Source organism: Peromyscus californicus, unplaced genomic scaffold, assembly GCF_007827085.1.
Source record: "Peromyscus californicus insignis strain IS unplaced genomic scaffold, ASM782708v3 Scaffold_16__1_contigs__length_79575227, whole genome shotgun sequence".
Lineage (NCBI taxonomy): Eukaryota > Metazoa > Chordata > Mammalia > Rodentia > Cricetidae > Peromyscus > Peromyscus californicus.
The window spans coordinates 10804055-10827717 of record NW_026294458.1 but is presented as its reverse complement, the minus strand read 5'-3'; the positions used below and the strand labels follow the sequence as shown (position 1 = coordinate 10827717).

Sequence of the window (23663 nt, the reverse complement as noted above, 5' to 3'; positions counted from 1 at the left end):
ACTGAAGATCTTCTTAGGGGTTTGTTTGTTTGTTTTCTCTTTATGCACAAGTATGTAGAGCTGTTGATGGTTTCAAGTGAAAAGGAAACGGAGTGGGGGAATTCCTTGTTGGGGTGAAAAATCTACTTGTCAGTAGATTAAGCTCAGAGGCAGGGAGGGACCTACCTGCCCCTGGAATGAGGAAGCCCCTGGCCCAGCAGGGGTGCGGCAGGAGAGGGGAGGAGTGTCTTACTGCTGTGTTCCCTCCATCGACTTGATGGGAGAGTTTCACAAGGGGTCATGGCTAAGGAGAGTTTCACACGGGGTCATGGCGACTGGGCGAGGTCTCCGGAAGTCCAGGTCGCTACAGCGACCCGCTCCTCTCTCCGCCTGTTCAAAGGGTGGAGAGCTGAGTTGGAGTGGGGAAATGGAAGAGGCTCCACCGACGCACCGTGTTCCTGGGACTGGTCCCAAGACGCTCAACTCCAAGTGGCAAGTTGCTCCACACAGACGCCATCAGCCCCTTCTGAAGAGGCTAACATATCCCAAGATGACAACCCTTCCTCCTAGGTCTCACAGCCTGTCACCTCAGTATGGAGTACAGTTCTAGATGACAGTGTCCCATATCCAGCAGCAAATCCTGGACTGCCAGGCCGAAGAGCCCTCAGAGCTCTTCTTGACTAAGGCCCAGAGTGGGCAAGCTCCTTGTCTAAGATCGCACAGTTTCTGACCCACCATGAAGGGCAGAGCTGGAAACAGGACAGATATTTTGATACAGCTTTAAACTTCTTCCTAGTTCCTACTTTTGTGATTCTGTGACACCCACCACGTCTGCTCCGTCACAGGCTACTTTCATCCAAAAGCACTTACTTAAAATTCCCAAGGAACCTTGTTTGGCCACAGGTTCTGTTTCAGGGGAGGCACATTGGAAATTACAGTCTGTAACTCCACTCCTAAGTGTCCCTACTCAGCTCTCTCACGTTGGCACCCCTCCCCAGGCCCTTGGACTCAGAGGAGCATGGCACCCTCCACGTCCTGGCACCTGAAGCCTGGCTAGGGACACAGGTCCTGGCTTTGACGTGGCTACAAAATCTCAGGATGTTGAAAATAGATATTAGAAGTGAGAGTCCTGCCCCCACACTGGAACATTGTCCCCTTGAGACCCCAGAAACACTCACATCTACTGGTCGGGGATGGGGGTTCCCACTTATATCTTGAGCACCTGAGATGTATGTATGTTCTATGAGCACCAACCAAGTACAGGAAAGACTCTAAGAACTTCAATAGCCTCCTGAGTCAGACAGCATGCCCATTTTACAGATGAAAAAAGTTGAGGCTCAGAAAGGTTCTCTCATTTGCTCTTGATCCCTAGAACTAATAAAATCTAGGCCCAGCAGAAAAACTCAGGTCCTATCCATGAAACCCAGACCCCAGGTAAGGATGAGTGGGGTAAACATCATCTCTCCCACGCCCTTCCCAGTTTTAGGGGAGGATATCAGAACAGAAATGAGGCTGTATTTTCAAATCAGAGAGGCAAGGCTGCCAGGCAAGGGGGCGGGGGAGGAAGCAAGCCTGTGTCAGCCCTCACTGCGCGTCTGTGTTCACCTGGCTGCATTCTGGAACCTACCGGGTCACACCTGAGCAGGCGGCTGCCCCTCCTCCCTGGGTTGAGGAAGCAGGAAAGGGTGGTGAGGAGAGGCAGCAGGCAGGTCTGCCAGGCAGCGGTGGTCAGTGCCCAGGCAGGATGGGCTTTGTCTGGGTCCTAGCTGTGCCTCTCCTTTTCTCCTGCTGGAAGGCTGGAGTCACTGCCAGCTCTGCAGGTAAGGGACAGGACGGGAGCTGGGAGTCTTCCCTGGCAGGGCTCTGGGTGTGAGTTTTGGCAAAGACAGCCCTTTGTGGGTAAGGGGAGGCATTTTTGTTCATTGTAATTAAAGGCCTGCTGAATGTAAAATAACGATGGCTGTGGACGAGTGTGCAGGATGACAGATGTGTTAAGCATGGTGACACCGTGGCCATCAATGTAAGAGAGTCTGGGAGTTAGTCTTCAGGCACGGGACGGTGGGGTGGGAGGGTAGAGGGGTCAGGGAGATGCCAGCTGGTGATAATTTTGCTGTGAACTGAAAAATACGGCCTAGAGAAGCTCCTGTTCATCCAAGGTTGTGTCCTAGCCCAGTTATTCTTTGAAATTTGCCTTTTGAATAAAAAGTTTGTCACAAACTGCTTGGACAAGGAGATTCTGAGAGAGGTGGGCTTTTCTGAAAGATGGGAGCTAACACGGACCTGTCACTGACAGGCACTGTACCAAACTCATCACACACACTTTTTATTTTTTCACACACACTTTAAAATAGATGTTTTCGGGCTGGAGAGATGGCTCAGAGATTAAGAGCACTGACTGCCCGTCCAGAGGTCCTGAGTTCAATTCCCCGAACCCACATAGTGGCTCATAACCATCTGTAATGAGATCTGGCACCCTCTTCTGTATACATAATAAATAAATAATTCTTTTAAAAAAAATAAACGTTTTCCAGAGCAAGCAAGACTGAGCAGAGGGTACGGAGACATCTCATCTACCCTGTCCCTGCCACTTATGGTTCCCTGCTGTGCATGTCCCCACAGCATCAGCACTGTTACAGTGGTGACCCACACTGACACGTCACACTAGACAGGACCTTTTAATTCTACTTATTTATTTATTGGCCGGGTCTCCCTATGCAGGGCCCTGGCTGCCTGGAACTTGCCATATAGACTTTATATTTATTTATTTACTTATTTTCCCTTTTCTCTGTGTGTGAGAGCGAATGTTTTTACATAAGTATGGATTCACATGTGTGTGTGGCTGTGTGTGAACATTGTGTGCATTGTGTGTGGAGGCCCGAGGCTGACTTTTGGGAATCATCCTTGAAGGCTCTTTCATCTTATTTCTTGAGACAGGGACTTTCAATCAAACCCAGAGCTCATCGATATAGTGAGGGAGAGAGGGAGAGAGGGAGAGAGGGAGAGAGGGAGAGAGGGAGAGAGAGAGAGAGAGAGAGAGAGAGAGAGAGAGAGAGAGAGAGAGAGAGAGAGAGAACCTGATACATGTGGAGGTCAGATGAGAGTGTGGGGATTAAGCGCAGGTCATCAAGCTTGGTGGCAAGCACCTCTACCCACTTGAGCTATCCGGCTGGTCCAACATTACTTTTTAAATTCTCATGACTCTAATGACTGAGAATTCACCTCTAAGACACTGCCACCCATTTAAGAGCAAGGAGCCTGCAGTTTATATGGAGTAATTTATCCCCGGAGTCACCATGCCCTGCCAGTGCCTAACCCCTGGACCACCCTGCCTGCCGCACACACTCACAATTGGCCAGGCTTTTGCTGCATTTTTCACTCCGTTTAATTGCAACCTTACAGCCTCATGAACCAGGTGCCCCTCACTCCATTTGGAGCCCAGAGACTTGGCCTGTGTCACAGCACAACAAGGAGCAGAGATGGGACTCACATCTGGCTCTATGCCCACAGTCTCCTCACCCCCACTTTGGAGGTATGGAGGAGGACTGCAGCACCATCCTATGACCCGGACTGGGTTCTGTGGACCAGGAGGCCCAGAGAAATAGCTCGGGCCGGGGAGTCGGGGAGGTCTGTGAAGAAGGCCATCAGCAGCTCCCACAGATATGTGCGGGCATGCTGTTGGGTTGACTGAGTGAGCACAGAGAGGATATGTGTGCAAGCATGCCCAGCTAATCACTCTCCTTACCCAAGTGAGCTGTCCACAGCTCCCTGACTGCTTGCTTTCCTAGGACACGTTAAATTCAGACTGAGGGTTCCTCTCCCTTATCTTACCAGTTACCTCTAAAGATGAGACTGTAAGTCATTCTTGAATTTTAAGGAAATACATCCATGGGAAAATATTTTTGCGGTGACCGAACTGCCCATGGAGGGGTGACAAAGTTCCTACAGAAAGTTCTGGAAGTCTTCATTCCTGTTCTGCAGTCCTTGGCTCATGTGGATTTGTGTCTCCTATGTCCACCCTTGATGGTACAGTGCTGTACTGCATACCAATGATCAGCTGGGTCCTGGGGCTGCCTGGCTATTGCAGTCTTTAAGAGATCCTGTTCCAAGACCACACCCAGGGTATGCAAAAAAAAAAAAAAAAATCCACGAATGTGGCGAGGGCTAAAATTTTTCTATCTGAGGGGAATTAGGAAAGAAACACACACACACATTCTGATGGTAACTTTCTCTTCTACTTCATCTTGAAAAATCTCTTCCTGAAAATCTCTCTGTCTCCACACAGCTACATCTCTTTATACAGCTACATCTCTGCACACAGCTACATATCTCTTCTACACAGCTACACATCTCCCTTCTACACATCTCTCTCACAGAAAAAAAAAAAACTCTGGACAATATATGAGTTACATTTTGAGGGTCAGAGCCATTTTGATAACACGAGAAATCACATGGTTTCTCTCAGGCTAGGGATGTCACACTGACTGGCCAGTGAGTGAGTAACCATGGCAACACTGGGCTGTCAACCAGGCTCCCTGTAAATTGAAGGCGGTAGGCACATAGTGTCCAGTGCTCAGTGTTTCCTGATGGAGAGTGACATTGAAATTCATTTGAAATTCAAGACTTAAACAACAAACAGTTAGTTGGCTGAACCTTGAGTCCTGCATCGTAAAACTGATGTTAGGGGTACATGCAGAAAGTCAGTTGTTGAGAGGGTCTGTGCAGGGAGTTATGTCTTTAATGTCATCAGCCAGACCTTTGCAAGAGAAGAGCTGGCACTAAAGTTGCTTCATGCCTGACCTTGGTTCAACAGACTCCTGGGAATCTGTCCTTGTGCAATTCATTTGCAGGGGCGACTAGTCTGCTTTGAATTTGTTTTAAGGTCTTAAATCAACTGTAAGAAGCTGTCTTTGCACCTGAGAATACTGTTATTTTCCTCTGTCAGTCTGAGCTATGATAAATATCCTAGTATTATTCCTATTCATCAAAATTACACAGTTTAAGAAGAGATCATCTTCCTGACCATCTACAGATATATGTGTGCCCAGTAGATGGAATATATACATGAGATAAACACACAGGCAGTGAGGAAAATAACCATAGCTGTTTTTAGGGAAGAAATGTAGTGGCACATGAGAAAAAATTACAGACAAAAACAAAAACAACTAGTTTTCAGAGTCTGTGGTCCCGGAAGCCTTGCTTGATGAGGTTTCTCCATCACAGAGTTATTCATCTGGTGGGTCGACACCTGAATTATTAATTATCATCTGTTTTATTTATGTCATGGCCCATGACACCTGGCCTCAAGGGGATTATCAGGTGTAGACGAATCTTAAAAGGTCTTATTAATAAAAAACAAACCCGGAGCCAGGTATTGGGGTGAATGTCGGAAGATCAGAGAAACAGAACAAGCCACATCCAACCTCACCTTGCCAATTCCTCAGCTGATCTTGTTTCCTCAGACTGAAGCCTCTGAGTCCTCATTTGAATGGATCTCAGCTGAACTGCTGCTAAAAGCTAAAAGCTTAAAAAGGGTCTAGTTCCTGGTCCTCACGCCTTATATACCTTTCTGCTTCCTGCCATCACTTCCTGGGATTAAAGGCGTGTGTCACCATGCCTGGCTGTTCCCAGTGTGGCTTTGAACTCACAGAGATCCAGACAGATCTCTGCCTCTGGAATACTAGGATTAAAGGGGTGTGTGTGTGTGTGTGTGTGTGCCAGCCACCATTTTCTGGTCTCTGTGTCTATCTAGTGGCTGTTCTGTTCTCTGACCCCAGATAAGTTTATTAGAGTGCACAATATATTGGGGGACACAATATCACCACAATCAGGATTTCAGAGGGCACTGGTCAGGGCAGCCTGTCTTCAGAGCTGCTATGAAGGTCATGGCTTTTCCGAGTTGCTTTTTTCATCTTTGTTTACATAGACAATGACCCTCTGTGCCATCCAGTAGCACCCAGGGCATAAATCCAAATGCTCATGTGAAGTCAGCCTATCGGGACTCACCAAGCTGTTCTCACCCAACACAGCCCTGAGCAGCGGCAGTTCAGCCCCTTTGATGACAACCAACAACACGGAAGTGCCTGCCTTTACTCAAAGGGACAGGCCCAGCTCAGAGGGGGCTTTCCAGACCACTCACCTGACTCAGGATGTTCCTCTAGACGCTTTAACTCTGAGCACTGAAACTGCTTCTAGTACCTTAACTGCAACCAGTACCAGTTCAGAAGTCAATTCCAGGGACACCCAGACCATCTCTCCTGTAACAGAGACTGGGAAGACACAGACTACCTCCCTTACAGCATCAACCCTGGATATTCACACCACCTCCCCTGCAACATCAACCCTAGATATTCACACCACCTCCCCTACAGCATCAACCCTGGATATTCACACCACCTCCCCTACAGCATCAACCCTGGATATTCACACCACCTCCCCTACAGCATCAACCCTGGATATTCACACCACCTCTCCTGCAATATCAACCCTAGATATTCAGACCACCTCCCCTACAGCATCAACCCTGGATATTCACACCACCTCTCCTGCAATATCAACCCTAGATATTCAGAACACCTCCCCTACAGCATCAACCCTGTATATTCACACCACCTCCCCTACATCATCAACCCTGGATATTCACACCACCTCCCCTATATCATCAACCCTAGATATTCAGACCACCTCCCCTACAGCATCAACCCTAGATATTCAGACCACCTCCCCTACAGCATCAACCCTAGATATTCAGACCACCTCCCCTACATCATCAACCCTAGATATTCAGACCACCTCCCCTACATCATCAACCCTGGATATTCAGACCACCTCCCCTACATCACCAACCCTGGATATCCACACCACCTCCCCTACATCACCAACCCTGGATATTCACACCACCTCCCCTACATCATCAACCCTAGATATTCAGACCACCTCCCCTACATCATCAACCCTGGATATCCACACCACCTCCCCTACATCACCAACCCTGGATATTCAGACCACCTCCCCTACATCACCAACCCTAAATATTCAGACCACCTCCCCTGTAGCATCAACCCTGGAGACCCAGACCTCTTCCCCTGCAGCATCAACCCTGGAGACCCAGACTTCTTCCCTCTTAGTATTTACCATCGATACACAGGCCACTTCTCCTGCAGCATCAACCCTAAATACTCAGACCACCTCCCCTGCAACATCCACCCTGGAGACCCAGACCACTTTCCCTGCGACAGAGGCCCTAGAGAACCAGACTATTTTCCCTATTGATTTGACCCTAAAAACCCAGACCGTTTCCTCTGTAACAGAGACCAGAACTCTTGCAATAAGAGTACCTTCCAACTTCATGGTCATGCATCCCATCCCTACGGACACTTCGGCTACACAGGGCAGCCCCAGAACCGGAATGAGCACTGTCAAGACTGGCACACTGAGTGATCCCATAGGAGCCATCATTGGCACCCTTTGTATTGATGACAGCTCGGAAGAGGCGAGGAAGATCACAATTGACCTCTTAACCTTGGCACACACCTCCACAGAAGCTGAACACCTGTCCTCAGACAGCAGCTCCTCCTCAGACAGCTCAGCTGGCGTCCTCACCAGCTCACAGGTCCTGGGATCCGATATTGCAACTCCAGCCAAGGACTTGGTTGCCTTCAGCATCACCCAGATTAAGCTCACCACCTGCATCACAGAAATAGAAACATCTGTCGTCACCTCAGACACTAACAACGGCCCTACGGGAGCGACAGCCTTGTCCACTTCTGAGACGCTCACTTTGCCTCAATCCCCCGAGGCAAAACCACTTAGCCCCAAGACCACAAGCTCACCCGGGACCCCATCAACAGCTGGCACCTCAACCCTTGCCACCACCCTTGAGGGCACGCCCCCTATTAGTGGCGTCACAGAAAGAGAATCAACAGTGGCTCAGGCTCCTACCTCCAGAGTCACTTCAGGGACAGTCAGTACGAACCCACTGAAAGAGACCTCAGCACTCTCGACAGTGACACAATGGCACCCTGAGGTCTCGGGAACAACTACCGTCTCCAGGGCTACTGGGTCAACGGATGGGACAAGCAACCTCCTTCACTAGCTCCTCAACTTCAGACAACAGTCCCTCAGCAGGGGTCACCACCAAGAGCTCTACTACCTCAGAGACTTTAACCAGCAGCTCCTTAGCCAAGACCACGGCCTCACCAAAGACCTCAATGGAGCCCCTAACATCTACACCCACTGCTGCTTGGACAAGGACCACAAAACACGAACCAGGTGAGTGAACCTTTCATGTGTGATCTTTGCAGATTTAGGTTTGGAGTATTTGTAAGGAGTCAGGAGGAAGGAAGGAGCTCAAGGCTGGTGTTGCACCCTCTCCCTGCCAGTCACATCTCCTGGTGGGTTGGTAACAGGCAGTTAAGATGTGTATGTGATGTAGTGATGTGTGTGTGTGATGCAGTGATGTGTGTGATGTAATATGTGTGTGTGTGATGTGGTGATGTGTGTGTGATGTAGTGATGTGTATGTGATGTGGTGATATGTATGTGATGTAATGATGTGTGTGTGATGGAGTGATGTGTATGTGATGTAGTGATGTGTATGTGATGTAATGATGTGTATGTGATGTAGTGATATGTATGATGTAGTGATGTGTATGTGATGTAGTGATATGTATGATGTAGTGATGAGTATGTGATGTAGTGATGTGTATGTGATGTAGTGATGTGTATGTGATGTAGTGATGTGTATGTGATGTAGTGATGTGTATGATGTAGTGATGTGTATGTGATGTAGTGATGTGTATGTGATGTAGTGATGAGTATGTGATGTAGTGTTGTATATGTGATAAGTGTGAAGCAGGGTTTTTGAGAAGTGGTTGAGATCTTGGCTCTGTTTTAACCTGAGAGACCTTGAACCTGTCCCCATCCTCCGAGCCTAAGTTTCTTCCCCTTGGCTGGGGGAAGGGGCTGCATGGTCACCATCTGGATGAGCACCATCTTTTCCAGATCTAACTTAGTTAACTATTGAGCAACTACTGTGCTTCAGGTGAGATCTGAAATGTTACTGAAAACACTTGGCCCTTAAGCCAGCCATGCCCACAGAAGGGAAGAACATGGACAAGCAACTTGTCCAAATTGCTGCCACGTGAGCATGCGGAGGGCACGAAGTGGGGCTTGTTCTGCACCGTAAAGAGCGACTGTAGGCAAACCAGCAAAACAACATTTGGGGAGTTTAGGTCTTAATTTCTGAGCCAACAGAAGCCTCTCAGGGGACCCACTGTCAGCGGCTCTGTGGTAAGAACAGCTTGTGGGCAGCCCGGAGCATCTGCCTCTGCTGCTTGTTCTGTCCTTCTGGTCCATTCCTGAGTATTTTGTCTGGTCCCACCTGCTGGGGCAGGGGAAATAAAAATACTAACCATGAGGTGAGGATACAGCTCAGTGATAGAGCACTCGACACTGGTGAGTGTGCCCGAGACCCTACATTCGACCCCAAGCCCTGAAAAATCCCAGCCTCTGTCATCTCTGTGTCTCTCTGTCTCCTCCATCTGTGTACATCTGTCGTCTCCACCTCCATCTTGGTCTCGGTCTGTGTCTCTTACCTCTGTCTCTGCCTTCTCTATCTCTTTCTGTGTCCATCTCTACCAGTATCATCTTTTATCTTGATCTCTACCATCTCTCTATCTCTTTATCATCTCTGTCAACTATCTCTATCTATCATCTATGTTCAGGCATGATATCACAGGCCTGCAACCCAGTACTCAGGAAGGAGAAACAAAAGGACTGTGAGTTTGAAGCCAGCTTGATCTACATAGTAAGACCCTCTGGGGAAAAAAAAACCAGAACCAACCCAAAACAAAAATTAAAACAGAAAAATATTTAGCCACAACCATGTTATTGAATATCTTTTATATTCTAGGCAAAAATAATATAAAAACACTTCACAATCAACAGGCAGAACCCAAAAATGGACTCACCAGATATTCTATCTCTGTTGCTGTGATGACCACCATGACCAAAATCAACTTGGGCAGGAGAGGGTTTATTTGCCCACAGGCCAATCTGATGGAGGCAATTCCTCAGTGGGATTCCCTCTTCCCAGGAGTGTGTAGGTCTGTGTCAAGTTGACGAAAGCTGCTGTAACCCCAGAGGAAGGTGAATGAGTCTACTTGGCACAGGGGTAGACACCACTGATTGGATAGTTGTTGTCATGAGCTCAGTAAATGTGCAAAATAATTTTTTTTAACCCAAGAATGGAGTAGCTACAGATCCACCAAAGAAATGTCTAGGAATTCCAGAGGCAGTTTACATTGGCAAGTTTGAATTGCGTTCTGCCCAATGCTATCTTCAAGATCCATTTTCAGAACATTCCCTCCCCCCACCCCCAGTCCTAAAGAATATTTGGGGTAGGTAGTGTTACCACAGACAACCAGCTTTTTCCTTTTCATAGGTTCATGCCCATAGTTAATCTCAAAACTTGCCTCAGTGGGCTTTTCCTTGGAGGCTGATGGCATGCTTCCCAATCTGATAACCAAAAGTGAAGTCACACACATGGGGTGGTCCCCAGGTGAAGTCACACACATGGTATGGTCCCCAGGTGAAGTCACACACATGGGCTGGTTCCCATGTGAAGTCACACACATGAAGTAGTCCCCAGATAAAGTCACATACATGGTATGGTCCCCATGTGAAGCCACACACATGAGGTGGTCCCCAGATAAAGTCACATACATGGTATGGTCCCCAGGTGAAGTCACACACATGAGGTGGTCCCCAGATAAAGTCACACACATGGTATGGTCCCCAGGTGAAGTCACACACATGAGGTGGTCCCCAGATAAAGTCACACACATGGTATGGTCCCCAGGTGAAGTCACACACATGGGGTGGTCCCCAAGTGAAGTCACACACATGGGTTGGTCTCCAAGTGAAGTTACACATGTGGACTGGTCCCCAAGTGAAGTTACACATGTGGACTGGTTCCCAAGTGAAGTTACACACATGGAGTAATCCCCAGATGAAGTCATCACACGGGCTGGGATCCAGGAACCATTCTCAGGTTACCAGCCTTGCTCTGCACGCCCCTTTACCCATTGAACCACCTCAAAAACTCAGAGGAGAGTTCTGAGCACACATCTCAAGGAAATTTACTCTACTTGAATTCCAAATCTATAACCTCACGGACCATCCTTTTCTTTGGTCCAACCATCAGGCACAAAAATAGTCAATGCCAGGTCAGGGGGTCTAGGGAAGGTTCTCTAGAGCAACAAACGGCCCCGTAGGCTGCTGGGACTGACCTGGGAATCCTAGGACTGGCTAGCTGTCAACAAGATTTTTTTTTTCTCAAGAAACATAAAGCAATGTTTATTTCTATTCGCCTCAGACAGTGAGGGCTTTTGTAGATTCTATCCAGTCCAGCCTGGTAAAACAACATGCTCATTGGTGTTATCTACAGGAGCCTGGATGGCTCAGAGGCAGTCACACCACCAAAGAGTCCCACCTCTTATATAACCTTGGTGAGCCTCTCCAATCCTCGCATGAGGGAATGTTTATAGACCTGGTTTGGTAAGGGTCGTCTACTAGTGGTCACAGTTGCTATGGTTTAAGACATCTGTTATCATGCCTAACCCAGAGGAAGCAGATACACAGCATTAACTGTGAGCCAAAAGCCGGGAGGCCCACCTACCTTTGTTTCTACCATCCCAAAAGGGGAATGACTTAGGGGCAAGTTGTTGGGGCAAGAAAAGATTCATCTGGAAAACCAGAGAATAAAGAGCACCTCGGGTATCTGAAGGGTTTAAGGAGGAGAGGAAGGAACAGGGCATAAGGAAAAAAAGACAGGATTCCAGAGACTGCTAGAAGCTAAGCCAGTGGCCTATTATCTTAGTCACTCTTACATGAGGTAAATTTAAGAGAAATCGACTTTGTATTACAGTTTCACGTGAAGCGGTTCTCAAATGGTTAATATCAAGAGTTTAAAGTTGAACAGAAATCTGACCCAAAGCTTAAGGGGGCAAAGGAGACAGACAATGTGCAGAGTCAGAGATGTCAAGCATTTCATCTTGTTTTAGCGGCTCACCAGACCTCTGCAGATCCAAGCAGAGCCAGTGCTTTTAGCAAAAAGCTGAGCCTGGAGAGGTGGCACACTCAGCTGGTGTTACGAAACCCAAGTTGGAGGCGTTGTCTACGGTGACTTAGTGAGGGACTAAGGAGACATTGCTCTGCTTCATGATCTCCAAAATTAGTGACTTTAGAAGTCAGCTGAAGTAAATGGAGGCTAATTTGTTTCCTTAAGATAAAAGATAGAACTTGCCAGGAGGTGGCGGCAGCGGTGCATGCCCAGCAGTACTCGGGAGGCAGAGGCAGGTGGATCTCTGAGCCCAAAGCCAGCCTGGTCTACAGAGTGAGTTCCAGGACAGCCAGGAGAGTTGCACAGTGAAACCCTGTCTCAAATAAAATAAAATAAAAATTAAAAAAACCAGAACTTTCGAATAGAGCTGCTAAGGCAGAGAGGCTTAGCTAGGAGACCTCCTCACTATCAACCCAGAGCTGGAGGAACTGGCTCAGGGCAGCCTCTCTCCAGCGCTCTTCCTGGCCAGGGTCTTCTCCAACAGACTCATCCAGGGTCCGAGGACACTGCAGTAGGCATAATTATTCCAAGAAGGGAGTCCTTATTTCTGTCTGTGCTGAGCAAATGTTAGCCCCATGTAGATGCACACACATTTGTAAGCGGGAATGTAGGTGGCTCACGCCTTTAATCCTAGCATTCCGGAGGTAGGTGAATCTCTGTAAGTTTGAGGCCAGCCTGACCTACGAAGTGAGTTCCAGGACAGCCAGAGCTGTTACATAGAGAAACCCTGTCTCAAACAAACAAACAAACAAACAAAAACAAAACAACAAACAAAAACCAAGCAGGCGTGTAGGCACGTACGTACGGACAGGGGCCCAGGTTGGAGCTGAACTGACGGTTTCATCATCTTTCATCTGCCTTCAACTTTCAGGGGAAGATGGAGGCTTCCTCCTTATACGGCTGAGTGTAGCCTCCCCTGAGGACTTCACTGAGCCCAAAGCCGTAGAGAAGCTGATGGACCAGGTAAGTGGTATGTCAGGCATAAAGTGGGGTGCTCTCGGGGACTCCAGGGAGCATCTGCAGGACACAGAAGGGTGACTACTACATGAAACAGTGTCACATGAAAGAGCATTAGGAGCTGATCCTGGGGCCCATGTCTGGCTTTGATCTTGCCTTGCTTCTCAATTCTATATTGTGAATGTGACGTGTATGAATCTCCCCACCTGCAGATCCAGCTTTTTCAGGTTCTGGAAGTGCAGGCCTTCTGGCCTTTGAATCCCAGTGACATGGATGGGAAAGTAAGCAGAGGTCTTGGTTGCAAGCAGCAGCAGCCACCAGGTCATGGTAGTTTACATGGAAAAGGCAGAGTCTGAGAAATCTGCAGGTGGCTCTTCTGCCATCACATATGGCTGGAGCCAGCAGTGGAAATTAGTCATGGGTATTTTCTCTGCAACTCTGGGCCCTTTATTCTTCATGGTCTTTCTCCATGCATATGGAAGGGGGCTATCACAGAGGAAAAAATGAACACAAACATGTTTACTACTCAGCAGCCTACTTCTCCACTTTCATTTATTTTATATTTATTTTGAGACAGGGTTTCTCTGTGTAACAGCTTTGGCTGTCCTGGAACTCACTCTGTAGACCAGGCTGGCCTAGAACTCACAGAGATTCACCTGCCTCTGCCTCCCTAGATCAAAGGCTTGTGGTACCACCACCTGGCCCTTCTCTACTCTTACACAGTCCAGTACCCAAACCAAGGGAACGGTGCCACCAATGGTGGGTTAGGTCTTCCCGTATTAAATAACTTAAGACAACCTCCCATAGACAGGCCAAACTGATCCACACAATGCCTCGTTGAGACTCTTCCCAGGTGATTCTAGAGTGCATCAAGTTGACAAAACCGACCTCACAGCCACCATGACTGACATCCCAATAAACATCACACGGATGGGAAAGGGTATGAAGTAGGGATGCTAGATAGAAAACCCCTCGGAGATGTGCTCCAGACAGGGAGGAAGATGGTGATGCATTTGTATACCAATTTGGAGAAATCCTCTTAAGTCTAGGCTATTTGTGAAGTTCTGGGGTGAAGGCTTTTGGGGGTGCTGTGAATGAGTGGAAGCTAGACTGGGTCAGCTCAGTATAAATGCCATAGGCCTAGCTCAGTGCAGGTTTTATGAAGTGTCCAAGCTCCACCCGTATTGTGAACAGTGAGAACAGACCTGGGGTACCACCTAAGACAGACTGCTCCTTCCACCCTGTTCCATCAAATGCCTCAGCCAGAGGCAGTCAGACCCTGTCACAGTCAATGGGGGTCACAGTAATGCAGGCTCCATGTTACCTCTTGACAGAACAGACCTGAAAGGGAGGCTGACAGACAGCCTTGTGCCGTGGGTAAAGTCCTACAGCCAGGATAGACAGGTGAGGTGATCCATTAGCAGACGGGAGTGGGTGGTACCCCTGCAGGTAGGATCCCTCAGGGAAGGCAAAAGAGGCCCGACATCATCACTATCTGGTCCTGCCTGCCTTCTTTAATTTTTTTTCTATTCCCTTTTCATATTGTAAATAAGTCTCCCCACCCCCACATCTAGTTTTTGTTTTTATCTTATTCTATGTGTATGGATATTTTGCCTGTATGTGTATCTGTGCATCACATCCATGCCTGGTGCCCGTGGAGGCCAGCAGAGGGTATCAAATCCCCCAGGATTGGAGTTACAGATGGTTGTGAGCCACCGTGTGGGTGCTGGGAATCAAACCCAGGACCTCTGCAAGAGCAACCAGTGCTCTTAACCACTGAGCCGTCTCTCCAGCCACAGATCCGATTTGTTTCATGTCTTAGATGTCCAGGCTTCTAAGAAGTCAAGTGACATTGACAGGGAAACAAAGCAAAGCTCTCGGCTGCAAACGTGGGGAGGGAGGACCCCAGATGCACAGAAGCAAAGGGATGACAGAAGAGCAGCTTTGAAAAGGCATGGGGACATGCTCCCTGGGATGCTGTCCCCTTGCTGGTCACTGTCAGAGGGCATCACACTCCATGTGCGTCACTGGCACTTCGCCTTTGGTTTGCTTGTTGCGGGGTCAAAGTTCGGAGCAGGAGCATGCAACTGGCCAAGCCTGGCTCTCATACCCACCACTCACTCCCCTGGGATATCAGGGGGGAAGAAATATCTGGGTCTTCGAAGTCTCTTAGCAGCAAAGAGGCCCATGGGGACTACCCTCATGAGGATTTCTGTCCACAAGTCACCCGAGTTTGACCTAGGACAGACAAATAGATGAACATGTCTCTGTCATGAACATCAAAGTAGGAAGCATGGATCCTCATGGGAGGGGCAGGCCACAGTGGAGCATAGATTTGATACCTGGAATGGCAAATATTTCAGGGGTCAGAAAGCAGCCTGGAGCTCAAGATTGGGTCAGGCCACATAAGGTTGCCACTGATTTATTATTATTATTGTTGTTGTTGTTACTATTATTATATTTTATTCCCTTATTTTATGGAATTTGTTAAGCGTACTGATTTTTGTTGGGGTCTGGCCAATGGTGTGAGGCACAGGAGTCAGGCAGATCTGAGGGTGGGTTCTAGTTAGCTGTTTGAGCTTGGGTAAGTCAGTCCATACCACTTCACCCTTTATGGACTGCAGATGAGAACGCCTGCTGTATGTTTTAAATAGCCCCTGTTATCACACTGCTGATGTCCCTCCACTGCCCCTTCCTGTCCTTGGCCTACGGTGGGCTCCCGGGCAGGCAGGCTGACACCTAATCTGTTCTTTTGCTTTCCAGCTCAGCTGTGAACTGCGCACCCACATGCCACTTGTCCAAGTGTCCTTACTGAGCGTCAGAAGGGGCTGAAGAATGTTAGCTGCAACCAAGCATGTCCTCTGTAGCAGAAGAAGAGTAATGCTGCCTGTGGCCCGGACCCCAAACAGACCAAAGCCGTGGTACTGTGCTATGGACCCACAAGGTTCCCATGAAGGTCAGCTGGCCTGAGAACCCTGCCCCATACCTGACCACAAGGCCTTGGTCCACTATGCCTGAGTGTGTGTGCAGGGGGAGAAGGGCTGGCCTGTTTCCAGTGGTGTCCTTCACCACCTCTGACTGGTTATTGTATTTCAGTAAAGAGAAAGCTGACCACTCCACCTTGTTCTTCCATTTTGTACTCATGACACTCCAGGTGACCCAGAGATTGTCTGTATTGAGCCCGCATGCCTTAGATGTTTTTATTATGTGGGAATTTGGGGGGTGCTTTCCTGTGGCCTGGTTTGCTTTGGCGTTTACTACGACTTGCCCTGGAGCCTGATGAACCTGAGCTCTGTATCAGTCAGCTCATTGTTGCTATAGCAAAACAGAAGCTCAACAACTTGCAATGAGAAAAAGCTTATTTCTGCTCACAGTTGAGAAGGTTCTGGGTCAAAGTAGGGCAAACCCATTGCTTTGGGCCCCAGGTCAGGTCAGCATAGGGCAGCGACCCACTGTTCTGTGTATCAGGTGGGGGTGTCAGGGGACAAAGGTGGGCAGCACCTAGCAGAGCCAACTTCCTGTGCCCAACAAAGGAAGAGGAAGGAGCTGGGGTGCCGAATCCCCTTCAAGGGCACATCCCCAGTGACTTAAGAATTCTCTCTAGCTGGAGACATGGCTCAGTAGTTAAGAGCACTGGCTGCTCTTCCAGAAGACCCTGGTTCAATTCCCAGCACCCACATGGCAGCTCACAGCTGTCTGTAACTCCAGTTCCAGGGGACCTGATTCCCTCACACAGACATACATGCAGGCAAACACCAATGCACATAAAATAAAAATAAATAAACTAAAAAAAAAAGAATTCCCCTCAGGCTCCATCTCCTAAAAGCCCCACCTACCGAGGAACTACCCTGGGGACTAAGCCTTCAACACAGGGACCCTTGAGACACATCCAGGTCATAGCGAGCTCCTTCAGGGCAGGGATCATATTTGTTGATCTCAGATCCTTGAGCCTGGAGAACCTGGTCCTAGTGAGGGAGGGCCACGGAGAGTGTCAAATTGATTTAAATGTCAAGTTGTGGGCTCGAACAGATTTCAAAGAACGTCTCTAACATGCGGTTATTCCTGCCATAGCTCAGGCTCACCTGCCGTTATTTTAAAAGTAAATGTAGTTTGTTCTTCTCTCGTGAAAGTGTAACTTGCTTATGATTTTTAACTTTTGGAAAACCCCAAAAAGGAACCAGAAAGAGTAGAGTAGAAATAGGAGGTGAGGAGAAGGGGAAAAAACAAATAAACAAACCTGAAATACCAGCTCTCCCTGAAATACCAGCTCTTACATACGGCAGCGTTAATGCGTCTGTCCAGTCGCTCTCTCGGCCGCCCACATGGATGAGGAGACACTGTACACTCAACGCTCCCAGATTTGAAGTTCTTAACCCACTTGCTGCATCATCCTCAGCTCAGGTCATTCCACTTGCACCCTTCAGCGGCTCCAGCCCCAATTCTTGGAACCACTAGTCCTTCCCCTTTGTCTCTCACGTTTTATACCAGAAAATTCACCCGGCTTCTCTTCCTCCAACAGTGCCCAGCACCTGGCACTCCCCACATACTGACCATCTCCGTTGCCATCACCCAGGTGGTATGAGATGCCACCATCTCTCACCTGTATTACTCCGGCCTCCCTGTTGGTACCTGTGCCCTGCCCCCCCAACACCCAGTCGGGTTCCCAGACATTACCTGGAGATGTCCTTTCATAACATACAGCAGGCCTGTGCTTCATTTGCTCCCATTTCACTCGTAGGAAGAGCCAAGTTTGGGCAACGGCCTGTAGAACTGTGAATGATGGGGGACTGTGAATGATGGGGGACTGTGAATGATGGGGACTGTGAATTATGGGGGACTGTGAATGATGGGAGACTGTGATTGATGGGGGATGTGAATGATGGGGGACTGTGAATTATGGGGGACTGTGAATGATGGGGACTGTGAATGATGGGGACTGTGAATTATGGGGGACTGTGAATGATGGGAGACTGAATGATGGGGGTGAATGATGGGGGACTGTGAATGGGGGACTGTGAATGATGGGGGACTGTGAATGATGGGGACTGTGAATGATGGGGACTGTGAATGATTGGGGACAGTGAATGATTGGGGACTGTGAATGATGGGGGACTGTGAATGATGGGGGACTGTGAATGATGGGGGACTGTGAATGATGGGGACTGTGAATGATGGGGGACTGTGAATGATGGGGACTGTGAATTATGGGGGACTGTGAATGATGGGAGACTGTGATTGATGGGGGACTGTGAATGATGGGGACTGTGAATTATGGGGGACTGTGGATGGGAGACTGTGATTGATGGGGGACTGTGAATGATGGGGGACTGTGAATAATGGGGGACTGGAATGATGGGGGACTGTGAATGATGGGAGACTGTGAATGATGGGGACTGTGAATGATTGGGGACAGTGGGGGGACAGTGAATGATGGGGGACTGTGAATGATTGGGGACTGTGAATGATGGGGGGACTGTGAATGATGGGGATGTGAATGATGGGGGACTGTGAATGATGGGGGACTGTGAATGATGGGGACTGTGAATTATGGGGGACTGTGAATGATGGGAGACTGTGAATGATGGGGGACTGTGAATGATGGGGACTGTGAATTATGGGGGACTGTGAATGGGGAGACTGTGAATGATGGGGGACTGTGAATGATGGGAGACTGTGAATGATGGGGGACTGTGAATGATGGGGACTGTGAATTATGGGGGACTGTGAATGATGGGGACTGTGAATTATGGGGGACTGTGAATGATGTGAATGATGGGGGACTGTGAATGATGGGGGACTGTGAATGATGGGGAACTGTGAATGATGGGGGCTGTGAATGATGGGAGATGTGAATGATGGGGGGCTGTGAATGTTGTACCCACCTCCCTAGGCTGCCCTCTGCAAGCCACCCAGCTGCTTTGTTGATCCTTAGATGCACCAGGCCTGCTCCGGTCTTGGGGCCTTTGTGTGCATTGTTCAGTCTGCTTTTAGAAGGCCTTCCTCCAGACATCCGTTCAGCACCTCCTCCCTCTCCACCTGCGTCAGCCCCTCCTTAATGTACTCTACCCACAATACCCTTCTCACCCTATGTACCAAATGCCGCTCTGCTTTGTTATACCTGGTATAGTGTGTATTCCTTTCATTTGTCTTTGTCACCTGAGTCCTCCAACTACAATGAAATCTTTTGCTCATTGTAGCATCCCTAGCACCTTGACCATAGTCAGTATTTCCTGTGTTGATGCATAGTCAGTGCTTCCTGTGCCCAGTCTCAGAGCACGTCCTCAGTGTGAGCAAAGCATGGGGCTCAATCTCCAGCATTGAAATAATGACATAGTTGCTCCATAAATACGTTATATAGATAATGAAAACAATGAACAGCTGCTCTGGATAAAGGGAGTGTCTATACTCAACTAACACCCTGTGTTCTCAGAATGGGGCAGGAAGCAAATAACTCAAACTCTTACCCTGGTGCATTTGGTGAGTCCCTAAAAGAGAGGAGAGACCATGCTGTGTGCCGAGGGGCACTTAAAGATGTCTCTTGGGCTAGGAAGATGCTCACTGGATAAAGGTGCCAGCTGCCAAGCCTAAGGACCCGAGTTTGATCCTGGGGACACACATTATGGAAGTAGAGAACCAGCTCCCTCACGGTGTCCTCTGACCTCCACGACACATGTTTCCTCCCCTTCCTGTACACAAAATAAATAAACAAAATGGTTTTTTTTGTAAATGTCTCCTACCACAAATAGTAAAGTTATCAGGGGATGTTTAGCATCAACAAAGATAACAAACTGGGGGGAAAATGTATTTCCATCACATTTAACCAGAACAGAGTGTCCTTGCTATACAGAGAACTCCTATGGGACAACAGAGAGACAGACAGGCCAGCAGAAAGATGGACAAACAGCGAAGAGAGGTAACTCACAGAAGGAAGAATGTGAATGCCTTCCCATGAAAAAGAAAATTTGACCCTGCTACCAAAGATGGGAAAATTAATACCGTTAGATATTATTTATTGTGTTTCAGATAGGTAGAGATTTATAATTTTTTAAGATTTATAAAATTTTTAATATTGATAAGTGAAAAGACAATTAAATATTTTTATCATAGATGAAACTCGTACAGGATCTTGAAGGCAAACATGACTATTTGACAATTTAAAGCCTTGAAAAATGTGCATCCCTTCAACCCAGAGATTTCATTCCTAGTCTATTTCAAGAAAATAATGAATAATCTGTATAGAATTAGTTATAACTGCCAATAAAAAAAATCTAAGCAAAACTCATAAAGCTCAAGATATTCCAATAAGGCAGTTCAATACAATATCATTTTATTCAGTCTATAGAGACCCCTGGCTGGAGTGACGACTCATCAGTTAAGAGTGCTTGCTGCTCTTGAAGAGGATTAGAGTTTGGTTCCCAGCAAGCACCTATGTCAGGTAACCTACTTCTGCCTGTAACTCTAGCTCCAGGATCTGATGCCCCCTTCTGGCCTCAATGAGCATTACACTCATGTGCACATACCTCATCACAGACACACACAACCCACGCAACTAAAAATAAAATAACTAGGGCAGGAGAGATGCCTCAAAACGAACACACACTACTCTTCCAGAGGACTTGAGTTCTAGTGATTAGCATGCAAAGAAGTGCATAAAATATTTTTGCTCTTATTTTCTGAAAATGAAACTATTTTTTTCCTCCAAATTACTTTTCATGTTATCTCTAGCATTTTCCTTTCCAATATCAGAACCACTTCCACTGTTACCTAGAAGACAAACATACTGCTTGGTATACAAGGCCTCAAGATGTGGCCTCAGCTGCTTCCTCACTCCTGGCCCTGCAGCTCCTGCTCCTCTATCCCGTGTCCCTTCCACAGGAGTATCTCATGCTCCCAAGCAACACCAGATTTGATTTGAGTCCTTGCCCTCATGATTCCTTCCTGCTGGAATATTCTCACTTGCATGAGTCCCTTCGCCTGGAAAACACGTATTCATTCTCAGAAGCCCAGTTTGGATGGGACCTTTTCATGTCTCTGTTAGATCCCTAAAGAAGAGCTGATTTCTTGGTCTCTTCGCTTACATTTTTGTGGTAATGCTTGATGTGGTGTGTTATAATTTAGGCATTTTCCAGGTTTCCTAAATTATCTTCATTCAGGATAAGTACTAACTAGTTTAGTGTTTGTATCTGTAGTTACAGAACTGAGCAACAGAGCTGTGGGGATATTGTGTTCCCCAATATATCGTGCACTCTAATAAATTTGTCTGGGTCAGAGAACAGAACAGCCACTAGATAGACACAGAGGCCAGAAAATGGTGGCACTCACACCTTTAATCCTAGCATTCCAGAGGCAGAGATCCACCTGGATTTCTGTGAGTTCAAGGCCACACTGGAAACAGCCAGGCGTGGTAATAAGAGCCTTTAATCCCAGGAAGTGATGGCAGAAAGCTGAAAAGTATATAAGGCATGAGGACCAGAAACTAGAAGCTTTTGGCTGGTTAAGCTTTTAGGCTTTTGAGCAACAGTTCAGCTGAGATCCATTTGAATGAGGACTCAAAGGCTTCCAGTCTGAGGAAACAGGATCAGCTGAGGAATTGGCAAGGTGAGGTAGCTGTGGCCTGTTCTGTCTCTCTCATCTTCCGGCGTTCACCCCAATACCTGGCTTGGGGGTTGTTCTTATTAATAAGACCATTTAAGATTCCTGCTATACAGAGCCCTGCACAGAAGGACACTAAAATGTGTCTGAGTGACTAATATGGATGATGAGTTGGTTATGTGGTGAATTTAATGAGAATGGCCCTCAATGGGCTCATATAATTGAATGTTTGGTTCCCAGTTGGTGGACTGTTTGGGAAGGATTAGGAGGTGTGGCCTTATTGGAGATGTGCCACTGGGGGCAGGCAGGCTTTGAGTTTCAAAAGCCCATACCAGGCTCAGGCTAGCGCTCTCTCCACTTCTAACTTCTGGATCAGATGTGAGCTCTCAGCTACTGCATCAGCACCATGCCTGCCCGCCTGCTGCCATGCTCGCTGCCATGATGGTCATGGACTCACCCTCTGACACTGTAAGCCAGCCCCCAATTAAGTGCTTCTTTTATAAGTTGCCTCAGTCATGGTGTTTCATCACAGCAGTAGAACAGTGACCAAGGCAGGCTACATGAGCAGATGTCCCTGAAATAAGGGCATTGGGCCCTGAAGGCTAAGGAAAGAGCTCTCAGCAGTGCAGTTAAGCAAGACATCAACCGATGATGTAATCACAAGCTGTGCAACCGATGATGTAATCACAAGCTGTGCAATTGATGTTGTGATCACAAGCTGTGCAACTGATGATGTAATCACAAGCTGTGCAACTGATGATGTAATCACAAGCTGTGCAACTGATGTTGTAATCACAAGCTGTGCAACTGATGATGTAATCACAAGCTGTGCCACTGATGATGTAATCACAAGCTGTGCAACTGATGATGTAATCACAAGTTATGCAACTGATGATGTAATCACAAGCTTTGCAACCGATGATGTAATCACAAGCTGTGCAACCGATGATGTAATCACAAGTTATGCAAGCAATGATGTAATCACAAACTGTGCAACTGATGATGTAATCACAAGCTGTGCAACCGATGATGTAATCACAAGCTGTGTAACCGATGATGTAATCAACTGTGCTGTGACAAGGCATAGAGGGAAAGCAGCTGGCTTACTTGACCACAGTGCCACTGTTAAGGGAGCCCCTGCCGCTGAGTCATTTTTCTTCTCTCACTTTGTACTTTCTTAAATTGGTGACACCTTCTTCAGAGATCAATTTCATATTAATTACATACCTGTAAGGTCCTGTACATATAATGTTGATGATAATTACTACTGTAAATCAGAAAAATTATAAAATATAGGACAGATCAATTGGAAGTATTTGGAAATTCTAGAGTATAATTATAATTGTGTGGAGGAGGAAAGAGAGGATCAAGGTTAGCAGAAATAATGTCACCAAATCATCAAGAAGCAGAAGGACATGGAGAAAACTTCTCTAGCCTTTAAGATTCTGAAGGTATGTGTAGACAAGGTAACAGCATCAGGGATGGGGAGATGGCTCGGTGAGTAAGAGAGCTTGCTTCAGAAGTGTGATGACCTGAGTTCAAATCCCCAGCACTCGTTTAAAAAGCCTGGCATGGCCATATGCAAGCCAACAAACCCAGCACTACCAGGGATAGAACAGAGACTGGAGGATCCCTGGGCCTTGCTGGCCAGTCAATTCAGCCAAAATGTCAATCTCCAGGTTTGGTGAAAAACCCTGGGTCAGAATAATAAGACAGAGAGTGATGGAGTAGGCCACCTAATGTGCTTCATGGGCACACACCACCACCACCACCACCACCACCACCACCACCACCACCACACATTTCATAAAGATGAAAGGATGTGTGGACCTAAATAAGACCACCTGCCTTGTTACTTGTGACTAGGTATGAGCTCTGAGACCCTGAAGCATGAAGAGAACAACATAATGAGGAACTTTCCTGACAAGGTTACCCAAAGCCTGGCCATCTAGTTCTTCTTTCATCCCTCGAGAGAGGGCTGGCCACCACCCTGTGTGAAGCAGTACCTGGTAGCC

At 47.6% G+C, this 23663-nt stretch overlaps 1 protein-coding gene across 1 annotated transcript in view; it reads left to right on the top strand.

Annotated features, from left to right (window-relative positions):
- The first annotated feature begins 694 nt into the window (after positions 1-694).
- The window catches only part of LOC128111876 (mucin-20-like), a 29173-nt gene continuing 6204 nt past the window's right edge, over positions 695-23663 (top strand). The window contains 5 exon segments of the mRNA XM_052740336.1: positions 695-1799; positions 6006-6575; positions 7125-8044; positions 8046-8247; positions 12971-13066. Coding sequence (XP_052596296.1) covers positions 1724-1799; positions 6006-6575; positions 7125-8044; positions 8046-8247; positions 12971-13066 — 1864 coding nt within the window. The 5' untranslated portion in view covers positions 695-1723.